At 37.9% G+C, this 26,416-nt stretch overlaps 1 protein-coding gene across 2 annotated transcripts; it reads right to left on the bottom strand.

The window, feature by feature from the left end:
• LOC105172259 (zeta-carotene desaturase, chloroplastic/chromoplastic-like) lies at positions 9,078-25,307 on the bottom strand. 2 transcript variants are annotated; one of them, XR_002287933.1, is made up of 15 exons: positions 24,913-25,307; positions 24,437-24,561; positions 24,093-24,227; positions 21,918-21,990; positions 21,708-21,781; positions 15,179-15,283; positions 14,311-14,555; positions 14,129-14,216; positions 13,404-13,446; positions 13,163-13,319; positions 12,950-13,078; positions 12,795-12,867; positions 10,076-10,240; positions 9,405-9,617; positions 9,078-9,315 (listed from the first exon to the last, which is right to left on the bottom strand). XR_002287933.1 is itself a non-coding variant. In XM_011093633.2 (14 exons), exons 1-14 carry the CDS (start codon positions 25,064-25,066, stop codon positions 9,462-9,464), a joined length of 1,722 nt encoding a protein of 573 aa, XP_011091935.1. In that variant the 5' UTR covers positions 25,067-25,307; the 3' UTR covers positions 9,093-9,461. The 2 variants fall into 2 exon arrangements, 1 of the variants encoding a protein (XP_011091935.1); XM_011093633.2 differs by having other exon boundaries at positions 9,093-9,617.

Below are 26,416 nucleotides of genomic sequence, written 5' to 3'. Positions count from 1 at the left end.
GTTATCACTAGAAGCGGGTGCAAAAGATTTAGAAGTGTTCACAGATTCGCAGCTTGTTGCTTTGCAGATAGAGGGTATTTATGAGACCAAGGAGGAAAGCATGATACTATATCATACCAAAGCGAAATCCATAATATCTAAGTTTAATAAATGCCAAGTGCATCAAATTCCGCGACATGAAAATGACAGAGCCGATTCACTATCGAAGTTTAGGGCTACTCTCTCGGGGATCAGAGATCGCAAGATAACTATGATGATCAAAGAAACATCCGCGATCGCTGAAAGTGTTGACGTTAATGTGGTAAACGAAAAGCCGTCATGGAAGGATGAGATCGTTCGATACCTGAAAGAAGGAATTTTACCTGCTGACCCCATTGTTGCACGAAGATTGAAAGCAAGAGCAGCTCGTTTTACATTGGTTGATGAACAGTTAGACAAAAGGACCATAGAAGGACCATTGTTGAAATGTCTTGATACGGAGAAAGCTAAATACGTGATGAGAGAGATTCATGAAGGGAGTTGTGGTAATCACTTTGGGGGAAGGTCGTTAGCACAAAAAGTTATTAGGCAAGGGTTTTTCTGGCCAACCCTGGTGAAAGATACGAAAGAGTTAGTCAAAAAATGCGAAGCTTGCCAAAAATTCGCAGCGCAAATTCATGCACCCACGACCCAAATGGAACCAGTTAAGATCGCCTGTCCCTTCGATCAATGGGGGATAGACATCTTAGGGCCTTTCCCCACCGCACGATCTCAGAAAAAATTTATTGTGGTAGCTGTGGAGTATTTCTCCAAATAGGTAGAAGCGGAGGCTGTAGCTAAAGTGACAGAGGGGAACATGATTGAATTCATATGGAAGAACATCATATGCCGATTTGGGGTCCCTAGAATCTTAATATCAGATAATGGCACTCAATTCCAAGGGAAGAAAATCACAAATTGGTGTAAAGAACTAAAAATTCAGCAAAACGTTACCGCAGTAGGACACCCGCAGTCGAATGGACAGGTCGAGGTCGTTAACAGGACCATCCTTCAGCATTTGAAAACAAGATTAAGTTCCAAAGGATCATGGTTGGATGAATTACCTGGGGTTTTGTGAGCATACCGAACTACTCCTAGATCCTCAACAGGTGAAACTCCTTTTTGGCTTGTATTTGGTACTGAAGCTCTTATTCCTGCAGAGATAGGCGAGGAATCACATCGAGTGACTATGTATGACCCTGCAACCAATCACGAGGAGCGCTTGTTGGACTTGGAGTTGATTGAGGAGAAAAGAGAGGTCGCATACGCGAGAATGCTGCACCATAAGGGTTTGATGATGAAAAGTTACAACAAAAAATTGAAACCCAGACAATTCCAAGTTGGAGACCTCGTTCTGAAGAAAGTGGAGATATCGAAACACGTGGGAAAGCTTGACCCAGAGGGAAGGACCCTACAAAGTCACAGAGATCAAACGAAGAGGCACCTACCGCCTGCAGGATATGGAGGGTCGAGATCTACCCAGACCATGGAACATCCAAAACATGAAGAAATTTTATGCGTAATTGTGAACCTATAAAAGGTCATGTATCCACATGTAAATAGTGATCTCTTTTGTACCTGAGAAAGGTCTAGCTCGAGGCCGGTGAACAGCCATGTACATTGTATCTGAAAAAGATCATTTGCATATATATATTATCATCTTCCTTTCCTGCAACCTATCTTGTTGAGCGTTTGATCTATCTGTTTAATTCTAGAATCTGGAAAAAAGATCACAGGATCTAAAAAAGATCGTAGAATCTACAAAAGATCATTCGATCTGAAAAAGATCGTAGAATCTGAAAAAGATCATTCGATCTGGAAAAGATCGTAGGACCTGTAAATGATCGCTTGATCTAAAAAGAGCGAAAGTACTTGGGAGAGGTCACAGAAATCAGAGATCACTTGATCATCCGTTCATAAGATCTTTATGATTTGAGGAAAAACGCTGCACCGGCATCTAATCCAAACATTCAAGAGCACAATTTACACGTTCGTTGAAAATTGGGAAACTATCATGCATTGAATCGATAAAGTCGGTAAACATGGCAAAAGTTCAAAAAAGTCATTACAAAATATATGATCAAAAAGCATGAACAGTCAAAATATGATTGTTTCTCTAACCCTCGGTCTATACAAAAAATTCTCAAAATATTTGCAATGCAGGTCACAAGGTCAGATGGTCGAGCTCATTCATCCATGGCCTCCACATCTTCCATTAAGCTCGCGAATTCAGTTCCTTCAATCGGAGGGGTTGGCTCTACGGGGTATGGTTGAAAGTTCTCATCCACAAAGGGGTTGAGCTTGTCTTGATCGAACCCTTCAGCGAACGCCTCTAGCTTATTGGCTTGAGCCTTTGCACTTTTTGAAACCCTGCATCATGTAGACGCTCGCCTTGATCTCGACCGCTGTATCAAAGACTGGAGTCTTCAAAAAATCTCGAGCTCCTTCCAACCGAGCACTGCGAATTCGAGCGGCGAACTCAGGAGAGTTTAAAAACTCCTCCCGACCTTCTGTGCGACCTTGCACAAGACTAGCCTCCTGGCCAGCGGAAAAGCTCGACCTCTGACCCTCTTCACGCGCCCTAGCGACCTCAATACCGTGTGACTCCACGATCTCCCTTAGTCGAGCGACCTCAACCTCGAGACCTACTTTCACCTCGTCGAGGCGCTGACGCTCCTCTCCCCACTCCCTCTCTTTCGCTCGGATATCATTCCGAAGCTCGCGATACTTTTCTTGGGCCTCTTGGCGACGCTTGCGAAGGACGGTACACTTGATTGAAAGCGATCGCATGAAAGATCTGGCCTGCAGAGATGGTACATCGGATCAGAAGAGAAAAGGTTGAGATAAATACGGAGATCAAAGCGATTAACTATGCCAAGGCGTGGGCACCAAACTGCTCCAATCAAGGGTAGGGGTAGGAGAGGAGTGCAGCCTGGTCGTGGGGTAGGTTGGTGTGCCTATAAATCTCATAAGATTCCTGTCCCGCCTCGCTGTTCAGGATAGTGTTGAGGTTGGAGACCCTCCAGTTGGGTGCAAGTCGGGTCCCAGTCAGTTCAGCCGACCTTTGAGACTCCGTGCGATGAGCAGCCTGGGCAGACACTTCCCATTCCTCGACCTCCTTCAAGCGACCGAGATTTTCGTCCTTAGTAGCTCAGGCAGTAGCGTTTTCTTCCTCAGATCGCCTATTAAAATGCGACCTCCCATGCCTAGACCTAGGGGGGGGGAATTGTGCTTGCGCTTCCGTTGGCGGCTAGAACCAATAGCTTCACCTCCGATCTGCGAGCTAACCATCTCAGTGCTGGGGGAAGCATCTCGAACTGGCTGAGGAGGGAGGTCCTGAGGATGAATCTCCTTGCTGCCAACGTCAATTGGGGTGTCCGGCCTTTGCATCTCGGCTGTCGGGGATGCCGAAGTATCTGGATCAGGTCGTTGAGGAGTAGGACGACGCGGAACACGATCATGTGTAGGGGGCTGCTGAGCTCGTTCCTGAGCAGCTCGCTCTTCGCGAGCTTGAGCACGTTGAGTCAAGCAACCTAACATAACTTTGGTCTCTGCAAAATCACGACCTCAAAAAGTTAGCAAAAAAGGAGAAAGAAGAAAGCTAGTAGAGAGGGTAGTGAATCACCTAACGACCCGGTGATGGGTACAGAAGCACGAGATAGGCGCGCAAGACAGAAAACCTCTTCAGTCAGCAACTTTTTTGGAAAAAAATGGGTTAGAAGCGAGACTATTAATCAAATCCCCATCTAGACCCTCTCCTTCGGTAACTGGTTCGAGTTTTTCTGCAGACCACTTGAGAGTAAAAGGCCATTTTTGACCAGGTGCAGGTCGCACAAAGATGAAGCGATCCTTCCAAGGACCGGTGTTGGACTTAAGAGGCTCTAAATATTCAAATTGTCTACGAAAGGTGAGATAGAAAAAATCCCTATTGGCCGACCTAGTGGAAGTGGTAAAAGAATAGAGCGACCAAAAGTTATCAAAGCTGGGGTCGAGATCGAAAGCTCGCATTATTATGACAAAAAGTACAATGTGGCTAATGGAATTAGGGGATAATTGCATGGGATTTAATCTTAACCCCTTGAGTATGCGAGCTACAGGGGGAGCTAAAGGCAATCGCAGACCGGCCTCGAAATGGCCGATCGATAAAGTACAGAAACCTTTAGGAGGTGTATGCATGCGATCAAAAGAGCGAGGGATCAAAACTTCGAATCATGTGGGACAAAGTACTTCTCTTTTATTTGGGAAATAGATTGTTTCACTTTACTCACAATACCAATCCAAAGGTTGTTATCTAAAGCTTGTTGGAATCTAACGTGCCTAGGGGTCTCATCGTCAGATGAGTTATTGGAAGGATTCGATCTAGACCTGGACCTAGACCTAATCACGGAGGGTCCCTCTGGTGGTTCCTCATGCAAAGGGGAAGTCGCAGAAATAGAAAAGGAAAAGCTCGGATTAATGGAAGACATGGTACCTTGTTAAGATCGAGGAGGCAGGTCGTTGGGAATCTGGCAACGACCTCGAGGGCGAAGTGATGGAGCAGGCGGATTTTGAAAAGGAGGGGTATATATAGACCACTGTATGGGAAGACGCGCCCTTCCAGGATGAGCGGATGTATGGCACGTGGCGCTTCGATGATTGAGCCGACCGATGGATTGTTGACACGTGGCGCTTCATTAATGCGACGATTAGGGTTAGTGTGGCAGGACTCTTCGATTTCTGATCATGGATGACGGTACATGTGCAAGGCTTCAACCCTCGGTTATAAAATAGCATTAAACACGCGACCTTGCAAGAATTTCTTTCGACCCAAATTGGAAGAGATATACTTCTCCCAATGTAATAAATTACATTTGGAAGAAGTGGGGGGATTATGATGAGGATGTCACAAGGAAAAAGAGATTAAAATAAGGTGTTGCTGGTTGGTCGCATAGAAGATCGCAGGTCGAAGTGGATAAAGAACATAAACAAGGTCGCAGAGTGAGGTCACAGGATCGCATGTGACACATTGTGGCTTGATGACGTCTCAAATCGGGCCTAGGGGACCCGGATCCGACCCGCAATACTCATCGGACAGGTGTCCATCGAAGAAGCAGCTTAGTCACTGCATGGGTGAGCATAGAGCTGACACCTGTCCCGCAAGTGGGTCCCATCCTCCATTGTCTATAAATACTCCAAGTCTCCACTGAAAGAAGGCACACTATTTCTCTACACTTATATTTTAGATCGCCAAATTTTACCTTCGATCTCAGCATCTGACTTAAGCATCGGAGTATCGTCGTCAGGACGATCCCGACTAGCTTTGTGTTTTGTTTCCGGATAACAGATCCAAATCGGTGACGTGGGAGGTCGAGATCATTGATCAAGGTCAAACGTGATCGAGGCGGATCAAGATCGGGACACAATAAAGAGAACTGCTTCAGATTACATGGTTTTCCAGAATGGTATAAAGACCTCCAAGAAGAAGAAGAATGGAAATGTTGGAAGAGCACATCATGTTGTTGATACAGAACAGTTCAAACCTTTGGACAAACCACATGTGGCAGGTAATGATCTAATTAATGATCTAATGGAGGCATTGAGGATGGTGCAGAACAAGGCGCCACAAGATCCAGTGCAAGTACATTTTGTGCAGATTGATGAGATGGCACGTATGGTGCTACAAGGTTCTGTTCCAAGCAAAAATAACTCCAGTTTTTGGATTGTAGACACTGGAGCTACAAGCCACATGTATGGTGATGAAAGGTTCTTTCATTCTCTTACTCCTTTAAATCATCCTCTAATCATTTCTCGTCCTGATAACAGAGTAACACAGGCCACACAATGTGGTGACGTTAAACTCTCTCCCAATATAACACTGACTGTTTTATTCATTCATTCCTTTAAACATAACCTCCTTTTAGTTGACCAATTGTGCAAGTCCTTGCACGTGAGTTTCTTGTTTCTTACCGCTTCATGCATAATGCAGGAGCTGAAGCTAAAAGAACCTTGGCAGTAGGCAAGCAGGTAAGAAAGTCTTACCTTTTGATAGTGACTCATTTTTTTCTGATCACTGTCATCAGTTGCAAAGCAATAATGTTGAGACATCTTGTTCTATTTCTGATTCAAAATTATACTCCTTGTGGAACAAGAGATTGGGCCACACTACTCCTCTTGTCCTTAGCTATATACTAGCATTGAGATCCGACAACATAAGCAAAATCCACACTTGTTCAATCTGTCCTCTAGCAAAGCAATCTAGAGCTTCATTTCCTCTTAGTGATTCTTCCACACATAAATCTTTTGATTTGATTCATATAGACATATGGGGTCCCTATAAACAATCCTCATTATCCGGATGTCATTATGCCTTGACAATTGTTGATGATTTTTCAAGAGTTGCATGGACATTTCTCATGCGTCATAAGTCTCAAACAGTACAAATTCTGTCCAATTTCCTTGCCAAAATTCTTACTCAGTTTCATGGTCAAAGCTATTCGTACTGACAGTGGGTCCGAATTCCTAAGCCAACCTTGCTAACAACTATTACAAAAAACATGACATTATACATCAGAAAAGTTTCATTTATACACCCCAACAAAATGGTGTTATTGAAAAAAAACATAGAGATCTACTCCAAGTAGCTAGAGCCTTGATGTTTGAATCCTATTTACCTAGACATTTTTGGGGTGAATCTATTCTTACATCCGCACATATTATCAATAAACTACCCTCAGCAACTTTGGGCTGGAAATCCCCTTTTGAGCTATTATATAACACACATCAATCTTATGCCAATATCAAAACCTTTGGATGCTTGTTTTTTGCAGCCCACATAAATCAAAATTCGATCAAAGAGCTTTCAAATGCATCTTCATTGGTTATGTTCAGGGTGAAAAGGCCTTTAAGCTCTATGATATTTACAACAAAAGAGTCATCATCTCTAGGGATGTCGTGTTTCATGAAGATACATTCCCATATCAGTCTTTGTCATCTACTTTAGAGTCATGTCCTCTTCCTCTTCCTATCCTTCCTGTTGATGCTCCTGAATTCCCCCCCTCCCTCGAGATTTCTACTCCTTCTCCAGAAACAATTGAACCTATTCCTCCATCTTCTTCAGCTACTGCTCATGATTCTAATCCTACATGTCCCAGGATATCTCAAAGACACACCAAACCACCTAATTGGCTGAATGATTTCCATTGTAATTCCTCCTTTGAACATGTCATTGAGCCTTCCAGTCTTACATCCCCACATATAGGTTTTATTGCTGCTTTATCTACTATCCAAGAACCTTGGAGTTACTTGCAGGTAAAAGGGTGTATGGAATGGGAGCAAGCAATGTAGCAGGAGCTAGAAGAGCAAAGAATGAAATATGGGAGGTTATGGACTTGCCCAAGGGTAAGAAAGTTATAGGCAGTAAATGCGTGTACAAAGTGAAACTAAGGGCTGATGGGAGTGTGGATAGATACAAGGCTAGGTTGGTTGCCAAAGGATTCAACCAAATTAAAGGGTTGATTACCTTTACAGATGTTCCCCAATGGCAAAGGTTGTGACTGTCACAACATTTTTTGTTGTAGCTTCTGCATATAAGTGGCCAATTCACCAGGTGGATATCAATAATGCTTTTCTGCATGGGTATCTAGACGAAGATATATATATGACCCCTACAGATGGTTCCTTTATTCAGCCTGGTAAGGTGTATAAACTGAGAAGGTTACTGTATAGCCTCAAACAGGCCTCCAGACAGTAGAATCAAGAATCGATTTCTAAGTTGTTTTTTTATGGATTATGTCAGTCCCTACATGATTATCGTTTGTTCATCAAGCACACTTCAGATAGTTTACTTGCTTTGTTAGTATATGTGGACGATTTGCAACTCATTGTGCATCTGAATCTCAGATTGTTGCTATCAAGAAGTATCTGGATTCAGAATTCACCATTAATACCTTGAGCATGCCAAGTATTTTCTTGACTTGGAGATAGCAAGGTCTGAAGCTGGCACCTCAGTTATTTATACATGGCATTGTACAAGACACAGGCCTCTTGTCCTCTCTATGCCTATTACTCCTCTTTCTTTGAGGCTCAAGCTTAGTTCCACCGCCACTTTTGTGTTAGCTGATCGTGAACCATATCGGCGCCTAGTGGGCAGGCTGTTATAATGAGTTTCACTCGTCCTGACATCACAACTACTCAGTTTGTTCTTTGCCCTTGTCAAGTTCATATGGATGTTGCACTTCATCTGATGCGTTACTTAAGAGAAAGGTCTTCTTTTTCCATCATCTAATTCATTCGAGCTCACAACATACTATGATGCTGACTATGCGAGCTGCATGGATTCATGGAGATCACTGACTGGATATTGCATTTTCTTGGGAGTAATGCCTTAATTTCCTGAAAAACTAAGAAGCAACCCACTATCGCACGGTCCATGCTGAGGCAAAATACAGAAGCCTGGGGGCTACTGTATGTGAGTTGCAGTAGATTTCATTCTTATTGAATTCAGAAATCGATTGCCCCTTAGTCCACGAAAAGTATAAAGAGGGCTTTATTCTTCCTTCACACATTTGTGGCAAGCTACAGCTTGCGGATTTGTTCATAAAGCTACTTCCTATTCCAGCCTTTGTTTTTGCTTTGTCCAAGCTGGGCTTGGTTGCCTTCCCCCAACTCCAGCTTGAGGGGGGATGTTGAAAGATGGGTTACTTCACCACTAGTTGCAGCAGAGGAGCTCTGTTATTGTCGCATCTTCTGCTTTCATGTTTTTTGTTAGTAGTTAGATTTTTTGTTTTTCCAGCTAGAGGCTGACGTGTATTGTTAGCTAGCAAATTAGTTTAGGGAGTTGGTTTTCTTCTTCAGTCTTGTATCTGTACTATTATTTAAAGAGCTCTATGAGTTCTCTTAAGCTCGTGAGATTCAATTAATTTCTACTAGATATTTTTCACAAAAAATGTTCTCCAGAATGCACAGAGAAATGTCCTCATCTATTGCCAGTTTTGATTCCTCTGATTTTCACAAAAACTTGTTCAAAACTGAAAATGAAAACACAAACATACAAGTTAAAGCTTCAATGGAAATCAAGAAAATGGAAGATCAACAAATTACCAGCAAAGAATGAATCAAGTGAATCTTGGACCAATTTGCAGAGGGTGTAAACAGTTTTCAACAAATCAAATGCATAGAGCACCTATCAGATACGAAATTACAGCTTGATCAACCTATTATGCATCTCTAAGCAAGCCCTGTGCTCGGATAAATACACAAATAATTCACATCATAGATCTTGTAGAGATGCTTGGGGGTCCAAAATGTCAGCATTATCTCCTGTGCATTTTTTACATCTTAGCTCTCTTAACTCATATGATATTAGAATAATTCTTTTGATGCTCTGTTCGCAACTGCATGGTACTTACTGTATTCAGCTGACTTTACAGGTAATTGGGAGCTGAATTTCTTGAGAATTGTTTAAATCAGACAAGGCTCAACTCGTCAGATGTAGTTGCGTCTTTCAGTTCAACCGCAGCGAGAGCCTTTTGTAACGCCACCAACTCTTCTCCTGCATCACATATGTAAGCAGACGCTTGTCGACCAGACAGAGTTGCTCCTTCCATGCTGTCTATGTAGTCCTGTAAAAATAGAACATCCAGTAACAAAAAGAAAACCAATGACAAAATAAGATTGTAAGTGCATATAGTTCATTTTCAAGGCTGCCATCATGGGCTATCAGCAGATTTCATGTTCCATCAAATAATGTTAAGCGAGCTGTTAGGAAAAAGGTTCAATGATGTAAAGGCTGTTTGTTACCATCAAAGAACGAGGATAAAACTAATGATCTGCAACGACTATTATCAGAGAGAAGAATGATGGGTTCCAACTTTTCGTATTTTAATTTTATTATATATATAACACTCTAATACAGTAAACAACGTTCTAATTAAAATCCTTTACACATTTCTAAAAGGTCAATTCGATTTGTACTATCACCATAGTAAAAAACTTTTACTTGGACCAAACCGAATCTGGATATTTTTATTTCGGGTATCCTATTAAATAGAATCAACTGTATAAGGAAAGGCAGGGCAACCTGTTTTGTGTATGAGCCAGCAAGGAAGAAGTTCTTCACTGGTGTCTTCTGGTCGGGTCTGAATGGATCTTTACCAGGTCCCTCACGATATAAAGACTGTCCAATTTTGACGACGGATGACCATGTGACTTCTAGACCTTGAGATGATGGAAATAGAACTAAAACCTGATACCAAAGAGATCCATACCAAATATAACTTTTTTCAGGTGTCGAGTTATAGGACTTAACCATAGTGTCAATGAAAGTTAACTTACAGATAATTTTATTCTAGCATAAATAAGTGATGAAAAATGAAGTCCACCAAATGATAGAACAAAAAGTAGACGAAATGAGCAGATTACCAAGCTATTAACCTTCAGAAAGTTAGTTCCCGAACCTATCAGCATATGAAATTCATTCTCATTATACCACTTTTTCCACATTCGTCATAAATATCTCGTGCAAAATACTTTCAAACCTACTCCCCACCCCTCAATTCCTGTATCCTGGCAGTCGCCTTTGCTCCTGAGCCTCACAACATAACCAACATAGCAAAAATGGTGTCTGTCTATCCCAAAGAAAGTGTGCTCTTGATTTACTCCAAGAAAGTGGTGTACTTGACACTAAACCTGTTGATACTCATACGGAGTTCAACTTTGAACTTTGGGACAACAATACTACGTATTTGAAGACAAGGCCAAGTATAGCAGCTGGTTGGGAAGTTAATATATTTGAATGCAACAAGACCTGACATCTTGTTTGCTATGGGCATAGTTAGTTAATTAATTTTTGGATAAACCGGAAACTAATATGTCTCCCCACTAAAATATGTCAAAGCTGCTCCCGTAGTCTACTTTTCAAGAAGCATGGTCATATAAAGACGAGAGCTATTTAGATGCTAATTATGTTGGCTCTTTAAGATCCACATCTGGATATTGCACCTATGTTTGGGGAAACCTAGTTACTTGGCGTAGCAAATCGCAAACCGTTGTTGCTCGGTCCAGTGCAAAAGCTGAATACAGGCTATGCTAGTGAGATGATGTGGTTGAAAAATGTATGGGGAGAATTGGGGTTCTTGTACAATGAACCGTTATCTATGTGCTGTGACAATTATATAGCTATTCATATTGCGAGCAATCCAGTATTTCATGAAGGACAAAATATATTGAAGTTGATTGTCATTTCATCCACGAAGAGTAATGAGTGAAAGAATTCGTACTCCATTTAATTCTTCATCAAATAGTAGAGGTGTTCAACTATCCAGTTTCAGTTTTAGCAAGCTGAGCATGGTTGACATATATGCTCCACCTTCAGGGGAAGTGTTAGAAGATTGTTAGGAGATCTACATATTTTTCCTCATTTGTGGTTGACATTTTAGTAGATAGAACAATCATATCCTTAACATATTTGTATTTCTATGCTAGTCCTAACACTATATTTGGGACTAGTTTTTCAATAATATTCAAGCCCTTCTTTTCTTCTTATTTAACAATTTCTAACAAAATGATTTTTCTTACTATAAATGACAAAAATCTACCTTGATATTTCTTCAAATTATAGGCACCTTCCCTATGTTTTGTCATATTCCCATTACACCTTGTCTACTGTTCAATTAACCAATGGTCTAATGTTTTTCCTAAGAATACAATAAAGTGTCTTAGATTATTAAAGTTACTTCTAATAGTATATCGAGTTATATTTTAAATCCAAATTCCTGTCGGTAGCACTATATTTAGATGTAAACATCAATTTGGTCCATTTCTTTTCACCTTCTAAATTTTCACTTGCACATATTATGCATAACAAGCTCATTGAGTTAACCACATAACAAGCTCATTAGCTTTCTTGGAAAAGAAAATAAACTGTAAGAGCTATATGCAATTAATATATCTATATCTATATATCTATAAAAGTACGAATTCTCCTAAAGGTTTCTTTCTTTTTCGATTTTCCTAAATTAATCTTATCATATTCCTAGGGTGATTATGTAAAACCATATGCTTACTAAATCTATATTAATTATTTCTCACATTACAAAATTTACTCTTATTAATTATTGTTTTTACATTACAATATTTACTCTTATTAATTATCACTACATATTTATATCTGGATTTTATTTATTTACTAGAGTGGAAAAATACCCCATAATAATAGGATGGGAGAAGACTAAAAAGAATGAAAAATTGAAAGCTGGAAAGTGAAATAGAATAATTATAAAATTCATTGATCATCCCATATATAGCTAGGGATGCAAAATAAACATCATACAATCAGTTATAAAATTTAAATTTCTGTATGAAGTTAGAAGTTAGAAGTTAGAAAGTAAAATAAAAAAACAATCAAAATTTAAGTAAAAAGACTATTACAAAAAATATATTACAAAGCAATATAACAAATAAACTTCTAATAAAATCAAAATTTAAGTAATAGGACTATTACGAGAAATATATTACAAAATACTTTAGAGATAATTGAAATAGTATCAATAATATCAATATAGAGTTTTCTCTCATCGCACATGGTACAGAGCAGTGAAGAAAGGACCACGCCGCGCCCCCCACCCTCCCCCCCCGCCCCAAAAAAAAAATAGGGGGAAAAGGGAAACAAAGAAAAAAAACCTTTTTCAAACTAAATCAATATTTTATTTTTCAATAGAATTATTCCTCACAGCTGTTGAGATTCGACTATGAGGCAGGCAAAGTTTGTAAAAAGACCTTAGGGATTGCACAACACCCACCTGCTCTGAGACTCTCCTTATAATTTCATCATTTGGTAGAGGCATGTAAGGGTCCCCAGGTGTAAGCACACATCTGTAAATAACCACCACATAATAAGACCGAGCAGAAAACCATCATCACAGGAACATAGACAAACATAGAAGCATTTGCTTACTGAAGCAATGAGCCTTGGCCCTGCAGGTAATAATCCTCTGGGGATGTGAGAGCAAGGTCTGCAAAGCAAGAGAAATCTGCATCTGGGGTATAAAGTAGATTATCCAGACCCATGGCTTGCCTTGATTGCCTGACCATATCAGAGTTTGAAGGAAAAAGTATGTCTATAAGCTACAAATGCAGAGAAACTACAACTGTAAATCTTGGTGCTCACCGTGCACGTTCCAACTCCCTTAACTCTGTAACCCAGCCATTATATCGCAGCTGAACTGTGACAACAGGTACTCCAACCAGCTTGTAGATATTGTCAAAGAATTGCGACTCCCTCCAATCTTGAGGAAGTAATCTTTTAATTCCAGGGACATCACATGCTGCAATCATATTACAATTTTCTAGAAACTTGGGTCTGACACACTGGAGAGTACAAGATACATAGGCAAGGTTGAACTACAAACCTGCTACATAGGCATCAGCTTTTATGGTTTTCTTTTCAGTAGCCTGAATAAAGAAGTAATATTCATCAGTCCTCATGGTTGGCCAAGCACTATGTAATACTCACACCAATATTTCATTATGATTTATAGAGATCAACCTTAGGGCATAACCATAAAACTACGACATGCTTCTAGTCTTGCAAATGAACTAAAAGAAGTGTTTCCATTCTAATCAGTTTCATTACAGTACTGAAAGAAGAATATCAAGATATTTCATAGTTTCACCATATAAATACTAATATATATATATATAACCTGGAAATCCAAAAATGTATACATGATGTAATAATATATCTATTCGCATTTTCACTTCCCAAACATAATTAAGAATCAGAGACAGATTCGTTCTTTTGCTGTTTAATCTTTACAAAGGAAGTGCTACTGATGGAGACAATTTTGATGATATGTAATTATCTATAATTCAATTAACATACTTAAAGACAAATGTCACCTATAGTTGCTGAGTAGTCATGCTAAATATACAATGAACGACACATATCAAGGACAGGTAAATTCAATAGCAATTAGGGTGACAAGTTTGTGCCTTTAGAACCATTTACTGCGTCCACATGAATTTACAAACACATCTAAAGTTCTGGAATCCAATGAGCTGAAGTTTGCCACCAAAATCACTAAAGATCATTTTGGACAAGGAAAAAAAGAATGATCTGAACAAGATCAGGTACCTTGGACATGGCAAGCCCTGTTACATATATATCCCCATCAGCAGATCTATCATAATGAATTTCTCTGCATCCCCACCTTAAATGGAACCTGCGCTAGTAGACACATGTGAGTAGGATTTATATAACTGACAGACCAAACCAGAAGGAAACAATGATTTCATATCAATACATATTTAGTTCACCTGCCTCCCTTGTCCATGATATACTTTCTGATGGGACCACTCAAGTAAACATCTGGAGAACCTTTAAGCATGCGAAGTAGGGAAGCCTCAGTTTTAGTGGCAAAAAGTGCGAATATAGTGAGCATACAGCGTGCACTAATATTATCACAGTCAATGAATCCCAGGGCATAAGCAACAGGATCCCACATTCTCCGGATGCTCTTGCGAGTTCCCCCCTTGGACATGAACCATTCAGAGAAGCTTATCTGTTTTAAATACTCAGCTAAGTGATTAGTAACATATAGAAATTTTAGCATGAAAATTTATAGCACCAGCTTATTCAATTTCAAAATGTCACGTAATTTGTCAACAATGAGTTGTTCCAATGCCTATGCATGATCCAAGAATGAAGAAGTGGAAAGGTCAAGGACCTCCAACCACTTTCAAATATTAATCTAATAACCCTATGTCTTGGAATCAACATCTCAGACAATCAGTCAGTTGCTGAGGTAGTAGAAAGCTTCAAGAAGACCAGTAGACCTGGTTGAAGAGAAAGGCTCTTGTAATCAGTCTACTGTAGAAACAATAGGTTCAAATGGAAGGTAATAACAGAAGGTGGTGGAGGAGGAGGGGCAGGAAGAAAGATAAACCAAACAAGAGAAAATATAAGGATTGAGGTTTTAGACAGATGTAGTGACCAGTAGAGAATTATGGCATGCAGCATTCACTGTTTCTCATTTCCATATTTTGATGCACATAAAGCATATCCAAGATCTCTCTGTCGATAGGACTTTACTGCACACTAATGCACTTTAATCCTGTCTTGTGCAATTTGGCTCAAGCACTTAATGAAAAGAAAAGAACATAGCCTATGAGAGAGAAGACAAACATTATCCAAATCTCGGATGTCTCTCATTGCTCCATCTGGATCCACAAGAGCTCTTACAACTGGACTAAGGGCGAGAGCCACAGCATTTCTTGCTTTATCAAAAGGCTGCAAATCAGAGGGAGGAACACATTTAGAAAATCTCATTTATTAAAGATGTAGACAGACTTCTTCAACTTGTATGACAACAATAACTTGCTCTTGTATTTTACGTGATAAAGAGAACAAACTACCATTATTTAATTATGAAATAGTAATAAAAGGTCCTGCACATTCAATTTGAGCACAAGATATCGTATCACAATGTAAACTTAAAAGGGAAAATGGAAGATAAACAATAACAAGCAAAGAGGCAATGAAATCAGGCAGTAGAAGAAGTAACAACCAGGAAGCCATCATGTCCAATGGGAATCAAATAAAACTACTTTACCGGAGGTAATTAGAGAAGGGCGAAAGTACAATCACACTCATTTAATATAGGAAATATTTTCGTCAAAGTTTTGTTCATGAATACAACAGTTGGGCCGTCGAACTATTGCCTCAAGCAAGTGTTTACAATATGTTTATTTTCCAAGGTCATGAAAAAGCACTTCAAACATCAGGCGCTTCACATAGTGTCCCTGCTTAAAAGTCCAGCCCTCTTCCATTATCTCGTATGGACTAGGATAAGATACACTAAGCCCCAGTTTCATGTAACTTTATTATCTGAATATTCATTGTGATGAATTAACAACTGATGTCTTGAAATAACAATGTGTTATCTTTGTAAAAGTTTATTATTTTACGACTAATTATCCATTGTATTCAATTAGTATGGTTAGAATTAAGGTTAACTCTGTTTTAGTTTTCAGAAACATTATTGAGTACACGTATAATGCTTCTAGTAGACTGAACTCTGTGTTCTTGTTATAAGATAGTACAAAGGGAGCTTTTCAAAGACGTAAATCAGTCATAGTCAATTAGAATCTCTCCTAAAAATTATAAAAACCTACCCCAGTAATATGGGAACAACAAAGAATCAGCTATAAGTATGAGAATATTAACACAGTCCATAATTGAGAAAGAATCAAGGAAAGTTGCATACAAATCTTTGGGATCTCCGCCATCCCCCTCATTGCTCTAAATTCAGCTTCAGCATTAGATCTTGCCCCGACATGCTTTTTTGGCTTCTAAATGCAACCTGATTTCTAATTCAGCCATCAAAAGCTTCTGCACAATTCTACTGCCAACTCAGCTATCCCAAGTGTTTCTCCATCTCCAGGTCTCTTTGCTACTTCTTCTCTAAGTTTTGGATATCAGATTCTGGCGCCACCACTTATATCGCTGTACTAAATCTTAGTTTCTTTTCTTTTTCTCTAATTCCTTGTGACCTATCTGCATTGATAACAACTCATTACTTTTCGGCGTTTGGTTACGGTGCTGTTTATTCCACTAGATCTCTTACTCTTTAATGAGTTCTCTTTACTTTATATTGTCAAATAGTCAGCTTACTAAATCTAAAATGGTGATGATTATGAACGTGATCATCGACATTTCTGTTTGAAAGGTGAAAAGGGGGAAAAGAGAAAGAAAAATTAGAAAACAAAATGAATAGGAATATATATTTTTCCAGCCTTGCTCAAGCCCAATCATTTTACTTATTTTTCTTTAAAGAAAGTAGTAGAAAAATTGGAACAAAACAAAAAAATTTATTTTTTTAAAAAAAGTAATAGAAAATTGTAAAAGAAAAATAAAAAAACTTACTTCTTTTAAAGAAAGTAATAGAAAATGCAGCTGAAAAATAGAAAAGAAAAACAAAAAAGGAACATAAAATCCATAACTATCCCTAACTAGTTGTTCTACATATTTTTTTATGGTACAATGACTAATATTATTTCTAGTGTTTATATTTAATTGTTTAAGTAATACTGATGTTAAAAGATATTAATATATGAACATATAATTTATTAATGCAAATATGTGCCATTCTTTAAAAAGGCGAGCTCTGCGCCATGCATCATCGCTCCGACACTTTTGCGCCATGCGCCTTTAAAAACTATGGCCTTGATTATTATGACACAATTACTACACCTGTAGATCCCAGTGTCTTTCCAATTTGTCTCCTCATTTCAGTAAACACAGTCACCTTGAGCATCCTTCTCCAAGTTGAAGCAACTTCTATTATTTGAGTGTGAGTCATGTGAGTTGGGAAAACATTGTATGCTTCCTTTCTAGTTGGAGCCAGGAAAAACAGTTATTATTCTGTTTTCCCAAACTATTTCCAAGTCTTACAATGAGACTCTATAGTATTCTAAGTGGAAGCTGGCCATAGATGAGATTTGTGCCCCTGACCCTCCTTCCTTTCAGCTATGCCAGTTCCCCTAACGCTTTTGGGCTAACGGGAAACTGGCTAGGAGTCAGGAAAGGAGCCACCCCCTATGCTTAACCGTTCCTGCCTTCCAACTAGGAAGTCAGTCACTGCTCTAACAACTGGAGTCTGTCGTTCGTGCCTTCGGCAGCTCTCTCGATTTAGCTCAATCAAGCAGGATTTTACGAAGAAAAATCCCTTCCCGGAGGTGAATCAAAGCAGATTCTGACCCTCGTAGAGGGAGCTTGGAAGCTCATATCAACTCCTTCTAGTATAGATCTTACTCAGTGCTCGGTGTTCACCATTAAATATCACGCTGATGGCACCACCAATGGATTGATAAGCCACATTGGTCAGAAAAGGTTAACCTAAACTTAGGGGCTGAATGACCTTTTTCACAGTCACTCTTCCTAACTCTTCCCAGGAATAATTGCCCTCAATTGCTCATCAGGATTGACTTATGTATCAAATGGATGTGAAGAATGTCTTTGGTGTTTCATGAGATGTCTTTATAGAGAAACCAATATATGTTGCAACCTAACATTTCAGTTTCTTCAAGGTCTAAAATATAGTGTTGACAAATAAAAATTTACTCATTAAAGCAACTTCAATCCAAAGAAATATTGCAATTTACCCAAATCCTTGATATACCTAAGCTAGATATTTCTTCAATCTACCATTTCTTGTGCATGATCCCTTGTAATCACATATCATCAGCATGCATGACAAAGGTAATTACCTACTGAATCCCTGTGGCTTTATCATATTATAACTGGCCTCGTCGTTGGAAAACTACATGCAAACACCCTATCAGTGATGTATGCAGTAACAACCACCCCCCCCCCCAACGGAAGTATCAAAAACAGTGAATATCTAACATTCCGCTTTGGATTTTGGACTACCATTTTGACCAATTCTGATTGAACAAAATGCACTTCTACCTTGCACATATAAGCGGACATACTATCATTGTGCTTGTTATTTTACCTAACGAAATTTTACTTTTTGTTTTTTTTTCATTTTTACTAATTTCTCTTTCTTTTTCACTTTTTATAATATAATTTAAGCTGCAACTGTCATCATTAAGCTAATGTACCATAATAAATAATTTGCTTTTGATACATATGATTAATCAACAAAATAAACTAAAAGGTGTGGGAAATTTTTCCTACTTATTACATGTGTGTGAGTGTGTGTAAATTAAGGGATATGCGTATGCAATGATTATGTGTGTCTGTAAACAGGTGTGTCCGTGCACATATGTGTTTGGGAGTATGTAAATAGGTATGTGTGGGTGTATATGTATACAAATCTATATATATATATATATATATGTGCGTGTGTGTGTGAGACAGAGGAGAGAGAAAGTGGTGCCCTCACATAAATGGGTGAGATCGTACATGTGTGTGTGTGTGTGCGTAAATGAGTGTATATACATATATCTCTGTGTTGTGAGGTATGTGTGTGTCTACTTCTATGGATGTGTATGTTTATATATGTATATGAGAAGAAAAATGAGAGACATCAGATCGAAGATCCAAGACAAATGTGAGAGAACATGTAATATAAAAGAGAGAGATATATACATAAAGGGGAGAAGAAATATATAAAAGAGAGAAGAAAGATGAACAAAAGAAGAAGGGGGGCAAATTTTAAATTTATATGTTTCTTTTGCTACTTCTTATATTCTTTGTCCATTTTCAGGCGGGACAAAAAAGTCTTTTCTGGTAGTTTTTCTGTTTTAACAACTCTAACAGGAGTCTGTACACAATTTCGCAAAATTGGGGGTGGGGGGTGATCATGGCTACTAAACCTATCAAAAACCATACTCTACTTGATGGCTTCATGCCGTGTAATGTCTTCTTCACACAAAAAAGTTTACCTTCAGTTAATCACTATTTAGATCTTGGAGGAATTCCATGTAAACCCATAATCCAGAGCATTTTTTATGTTAAATTGCCGCAAATCACAACCAAGATTTACCTACACAAAAGAAATAATTTTAATAGTGTTCATTTTGCAGCTAAAGCAAATGTCCCTTGGTAATCAACACCACAGATCTAGATGAATCATTTTAACCCCAAATGGGCCTCAAACTTATCGCATCCTCCATCAGCCTTATGTTTAATTGCAAAATGTATTTGCATCCTACTACCCCAGTTGTTTCATTCCTAACAGAAGAGTAACAAGTTCCAGCATCTCATTTTTCCATCAAGGCTCTCATTCATCAACCATGGCTTCTTTCCACTTAGGAACACTGAGCTTAAACCCAGAGCAATGGGATAAAACTGAAGACAACAATGACGTAAGGGCTCAGAGGAAGGAGATAAAAGAATCATATGAAACAAAGAGATGCATAGAGTATTTGCCAGTACAAGTCTAACTCCTTTCCCAAAAAGAATAAGAATATCAAGAATTAGTATTAAGATCATAGGTAGAATAATCAAGAATTGAACAAGACTCACCAAATAATTCCTTACCCCCTCTCCAGCATAATCCATCGCCCCATACATATATTATATGTCCATGTGTTACACATTTATGTATACCACAAAAACATTCGAGCGTCTTAAATATTAGAATTGTTTTTTATAAGAAATAGAAAAAGCCCACTTTTTTGTAAGGAAGAAGAAACAAAAAGGAGAAGGGAAAAATGAAAGAAAAGGGAAAAAATGGGTTTGGACCAATTCTAACACATGTAATATGCTTAATACCGCTAATACGCTTATAAGAAATAATATACTATTTTGTAATAATTAAAAAACTATTTATTATAAACCAAGGGTTAAATAGTCTATTAGCACATAGAACTCCTAGAATTCTAATGAGTTTGAAGATTTAAAAGCTGTTGATAATGCAAACAAATAAGGGTATAAAGGTCATGTTAAATAATAAAGGAAGTGCATAGGTGATTTTTTTAAAGGTGCGGTAGCTATGCACAGTTTAGGGTTAACATAAGGGTCTTTAAGTTATATCTTTTTTAACATGGAGGGGTCTTTTACAACGTCATGAAAACACAAGACAAAGCAAGAAGTAATAGGATGAAGTGCCAAGTCTAAGTATAGAGCAATGGCTAGCACTATGACTACGAGTGAACTTATTTGATTTGAAAATTATGTTAAATGCTACGAGTGAACTTATTTGATTGAAAATTATGTTAAATGCACTTGGTTTTATGTATTGTCAAGCTATGGAGCTAATATGTGTACCAAAAAATAAACATCCCCCTCAACCTTCGGGGAAACTAGAAGACTCAACATGTGATGAAGAGAGAAATGTAAAATTAAATGTCTCAACTTGAATTGATCAAAGAACAATAGCTTATCAAATTAGTATATTTGCATTTCTAAATTAGATTCGATTGGCTTTTGTTAGGTGATTGTGATGTTATTTAAAACTTGGATTGGGAATTGAATATTCGAGAAATGGATCTAACTACATGTTGTTTTTCCTAATAAATTGAATGGGATGTTCGCTTGCAATGGAACAATATTTGGCAGAAATTGCCAAGTAAAACTTATTACTTAGTCGTAATAAACAAGGAAATCACTGGTTTTTGAAACTAGTAGGAGGCAGAAGGGGTAATTATGTAGTAGGTAATAATATTCATGTCTACAGGCTAAGAGCAACTATGACGAACATGATTCCAGAAAAAGGCATCCATCAAATTTAATGTCCAAAGCAGCTGAGGTGAATTAAGCATTAGGGTAGGTGGAACACACTTCAATTGTGTTTCCAATATCACTGATGGTTGGAGATGTATAACTGGAAGCAACTTGTACTCTCCCCATCACAAATTAAATTGCCTCTACGCCTCATCAACTTACAATTTGGGGGCCTAAACTTATATGGTATATTGGCATCATGAAAAACATCTAAGAAAATTTTGAGAAGAAGGAAAAACACTCACAGACATGAATACATGAAAAAGTTCTTGAAAGTTTTTTACTTAAAACATACCAAAAGATTTAACTTTAGAAGGCTCACAGAAACCAAAGGGAAGGGAAGTTCTCTATCACAAGAATAAGACCCTACACAAAAGGGAAAAGAACCCAAATACTCTATCTACGTCGCACCAGATAAGACAAATTAGAAGTAGAATTTCTTAAATGAAAATGTTTACCAGGAAAACAGTGGGAATACCAAATCGTAATAGTGTACAAACATGCATAGAATATTGAGTACCTCAAGCTGATTTGTTGTCAAAAATGCTTGAATTCCATGTAAAGGTGCTCCAACCGGAAAACGAAAGTCAAGTTCTACAAGTAGATATGTACTTCGATTAGGCATGCAAATGGTTTGACATGATTACATGTTCGTTCAAAGCTACATGCCAATGGATCATTTACTTCACAAAAATACATAGGTAACTGTTGTATTAGGTATTAATCATACCGCCAATTTCACCCCCTTTATTGACAAAAGTGTGAGTATGGTCCTTCACAAGCAGATTTTTATCAGCGCCGACCTGCACCAAACAGACAGGAAAATTAATAAGGACCATTTCCAGTAAAATATTAACTCATCAATCCGCATAAGCAATCACTGAAATAAAACTCGGCTATGCTGATTATTGATGCCAGCAGAACTTATTTAATCTGGGCATCACCAGCAGAAATTACACACAGCAGCATTTTGTTCGGAGCAACCACTAAACCACGGTCCATTAGGCGCATCCATACCAAACCGTCCAGAGTAAATATTTTAAAGATCTTCGTACGAAACAAAAATAAAACAACATTGTACTTATGACTCCTACAACATTTAGCAATGAAAAACACATCATTTTAAGTTTCATGAGGAATTAAATGAACAACCTCTGCCAGCATGGAGTTCAGTGACAATTCTTAAGGGAATAGAAGATGTATCCTATTTTAATGAATATTATGTGTCACCATCAAATATTTGAAGGAAATGTTGGCGGCATATCCATGCAACACCTTGAAGATCAAGCATGGACGTGGTATGGTAGAGAGCATACAATGTCTTACTAAAGCAAAAAATAGCCGCATACAATGATTTCCCTTTTGAAGAAGAGGGTCTATAGTAGATTTAGCAGCAATATGCTACTGGCATACACATTTGTGTTTTTGTCTATTGCTTTCTTAACACATTACAAAAACACTGTTCCATTTCTTGAATCTTGTGCATAACCCAACCAAAAGCAATGTCTCCTTCACGTGATCTTCCTTCTAGCATGGTGAAGAGGGAATAAAACTCAAATGGATACAAGAAGGCAGGTTACAGCTTTTAAATCACTTATTCCACATGTGTGAGCATGATGAATTAACATATGACTAGCTAGTTTATTGGAAGGACATTAGCGCACAGTATAGCATATTTGTCCTACAAATTGAGCACTCATCTTTGTTACAGTGAGGAGGAATAAGTTAACTTTTACTATAAAATAAGTATAATAAGATGGCAAACAATTGAAATGGAGAAACTAGAATTGAGATAATGGGCGAAAGTCTTTTCCATTTCATTTCTTCTTATTCCAATAAAAATAAAATGGCCTATTTGTTGGTTCATGTCTACAGCTACATGTAACTCAAAACTTGCATCTGGTTTAGTTGTAGGAAGATGATCACATGGAAGAAATGGATTTTTATTGCATCAACATTAGGATCAATCACAAAAGATATATAACTTATGAGGAAATATGAAGTGACTTTGGCAGATAAACTCCACAATTTTTTATGTATCCATAATAAACCCTTTGGATGGCCCCCGTTCAAGGGGGAATTTGTAATTTCCAGTAGTGGCAAGGGGAACCATGTAACAAACCCTGTCTTTATTAGACAAATCTAACCTTGATATATTTTGGTTGAACCATAATTTTTTTCATTGTGTCATATGACGTGAGTAAGTATAACCAAAGTGTGTAATTGGCGACACAATAACAATGTTTGCTTAAAATATATAATAAAGTTAGTTGACCTTTATTATATACCATTTTCTCTCTTTTCATAAAATTAATCTTCAACCAAGCACCTTGGACATTATGCCCAATAAATCAAATTAACACACTCATATAATCATGATCCTAATGCTGAGATCAAATACCGAATACAAAAGTAACTGTAGGAAAGGAAATGATGGAAAAAATGAAACTCATAACCAAAGAACGATTTCACTATATATTTTCATACATTAGAATATTTCTACAATCAACGACTTCAAAATTTACCTGAGATGTTAAATCGCACTACAGAAACTTTTTGATGATTAGATGGCTTTATTAACCTTAAGAGTATAAACTCTGGTGCTGATAATGTATTTTATGGAATAAAAATGATGGTGATGAATTGAAACAGTAGAAACTATAATTGAGAGAATAAGAGAAAAGTTTCTATTTCATGTCTTCTTATTCCGTATAAACGTGATGGCCTATTTATAGACTCGTTTCTACAACTATATAAAACTCAATAAGCTTTTTGTTTTAATTGAAGGAAGAAAAAGCACATGGAGAAAATGAAAGGTGAATCATAAAGACTTGTAAGCTATGAGGAAATATGAAATAACATTTTGACATAGACATCCAGAAAATTAATATCAAAATAACTTTACCTTTTTCATCAAGCGAAAAAGATTGTTATAGCAACCAAAGAAAACATGCAGTCCCATCTCTATGTGATTACCCTGTTTGTCTACAAAAGAACCCACTTTTCCCCCAATGAAAGACCTTGATTCATATATATCTACCTGCAAATATCCAAGTGATCCATGTCATAATTCGAACAGAACAAACAAGAAAAAACCAAAATTAGCATCCTACTAAGGAATATAAAGGACTTTATCTAAATCTATTTCACAAATGAGGAGCCAGGGGTGTCAAACTGATTACGGTTTTCTTTACTTGCTTTTATTGGGGTGGAGTAGGGGTAGGAGGTAGGTGGCATTTGAATCTAAACCTCATGGCCTTGATCCAAAAGCTCAACTGCAGTTGACATGCCAGCAAGCCCAGCTCCAATAATGGCCACTTTGAGCTTGGGGCCCCGATAACGTTCAGGTTCTGGTGGAAATAAACCTTTTGCAGCTGCAAGGTGAAGCTCCAAATTTATTGCGAGAAACAAATTCTTTTCAGAAATAATAATAATAATAACAGAGAAAAACAATAGTAGCAAAAAAGATGAGGGGTTGGTTTTCAGTTTAGAGATGAAAAACGAAATCATGATGTAAAGTCATCAACAAAAACTGGAAAATAACAAGTAGCACCTTGAGAATTGATTCAATCGCCAAAATTTACAACAAAAGCCAAAGCACCAAGGTGACTAAAAGGAGGGAAAACGAAAGAGAGTCGATCAAACAAACAAAAGTAAACCAACAAGTCCCCGCCTCTTCCCAGTCATTGTACACATAATTGGGAAGTTTATTCAAGAACTCTTACCATTAACACTCATGTCAGAGACATTTGAGTCCAAATCAGAACGAACCACGAGCATGCGATGCCTCTTTGAATGGGTAGCAGAAGGCTCAATTCGGAAACGAACCCGGTTTCCATTGGCCCGCAGGCAAAGAGAAGCAGCCGCAGCAGCAGCCATGCACTTCTTCTTTCTGCTAATGGGCTTGTGAGCGTTGAAATGGGAAGCAAATGAATCAAGAGTTGTAACGTCGAGAATGAGCGGAAGCGGGAGGATGGATTAGGCAACTGCGTTGGGCATCCAGAGAGATGTAGATGCTGAAAGTGAATTTTGTCAGGACGTCAAACCGAATTTTGAGCAGCAGAAGATAGTTAACGTGAGCATAACAGTGGTGCTAAGGTTTGGTTGGTTGGGGGAGAGAGAAGGGGGGGGGGGGGGGGGGTGCTCTCTGGCGTTCTGTAGCCTGTACCCCTGTTAGAGGGGTTTTATTACAATATAACCAACTATAAAATAGTCACGGATAATTACACTGCCCTCTTGCAAGACCTGATGTAATTATGTATTTAAATTTTTTATAATTTAAAGAATTACCTCTTATATTTCGAAGTTTATTTTTGTGTAATAAATAAGTTTTTTTATTAATTAAAAAATTGAATGAAAATTGATATTTACCATCAATTGACTTATTACTGACTTATTGCACGTCAAAATAATTTTTTCCAATTAAACTACCCTTATAACAGTTAATATATACTTTCTCAAATACATTAACTCGCGAAAATATATAAGGGTAATTTAGGTAAAAAAAATTATCTAACCTACAATCAGTAATAAGTCAATTGGGATGCATATAGTTTTATTTATTATTATTATTTTGTTAATATTCACAAGTTCGATTAATTCTAATTAATGAAGAAATTTATTCGTTAGATGAAAGCAAAACTCAAGAGTTGTTGGATATTATTTTTCAAACCACAAAAATTATTAAGTGTAATTACAACAAATTTAAAAGAACAGGATTGTAATGATCCCAAATAGGTAATAGTCAAAAAACATTCTCCGCCCAAAGTAAAAGAAAAAAGTCAATACTGTCTGTGAAAACATTTTTGAAGAAAAGATGTTCACAACATACTTGCATGAACTAATTCAGAGTTTTAAGATGAAATGTTTAAAATATTCTTACTTATTTTTTTTCAATAAATGTAAGTAAAAGTATACATAAGTACAATACAACAAGCATCAATTAGGTGGATTCCTCAAGAAAATTTGCCATAAACGATAAAGTGCGGATGTTCTAACAACATAAGGAAATTGAACACTACGAATCCTCTGTCACACATCTTTAAAAATTAGTGTACCTAAAGTCCGTGAATCACGATGGCTCCCATCAAAACGTTGAAGATTACGTTCACGCCAGATGTGATAAATCAAGGAATCAAGTAAGGCACGATAGGACGCAGATATCACGTGCTTACTCCTCCATTTGCTAGCAGCCCACAACACATCAGTAGGCCATGGGCAGTTCGGCCA

Source organism: Sesamum indicum, linkage group LG10 (genome assembly GCF_000512975.1).
Source record: "Sesamum indicum cultivar Zhongzhi No. 13 linkage group LG10, S_indicum_v1.0, whole genome shotgun sequence".
Taxonomy (NCBI): Eukaryota; Viridiplantae; Streptophyta; class Magnoliopsida; order Lamiales; family Pedaliaceae; genus Sesamum; species Sesamum indicum.
This window is presented reverse-complemented; position numbering and strand designations above follow the sequence as displayed.

Excerpts from the sequence above, each read along its gene's own strand:
- LOC105172259 (XM_011093633.2), bottom strand. The coding sequence starts at position 25,066 with ATGGCTGCTGCTGCGGCTGCTTCTCTTTGCCTGCGGGCCAATGGAAAC. Across the intron at positions 21,782-21,917 it reads TAAAGGGGGTGAAATTGGCG|AACTTGACTTTCGTTTTCCG; the intron begins GTATGATTAATA and ends ATCTACTTGTAG. Across the intron at positions 14,556-15,178 it reads ACATCCGAGATTTGGATAAT|ATAAGCTTCTCTGAATGGTT; the intron begins GTTTGTCTTCTC and ends TATTTAAAACAG.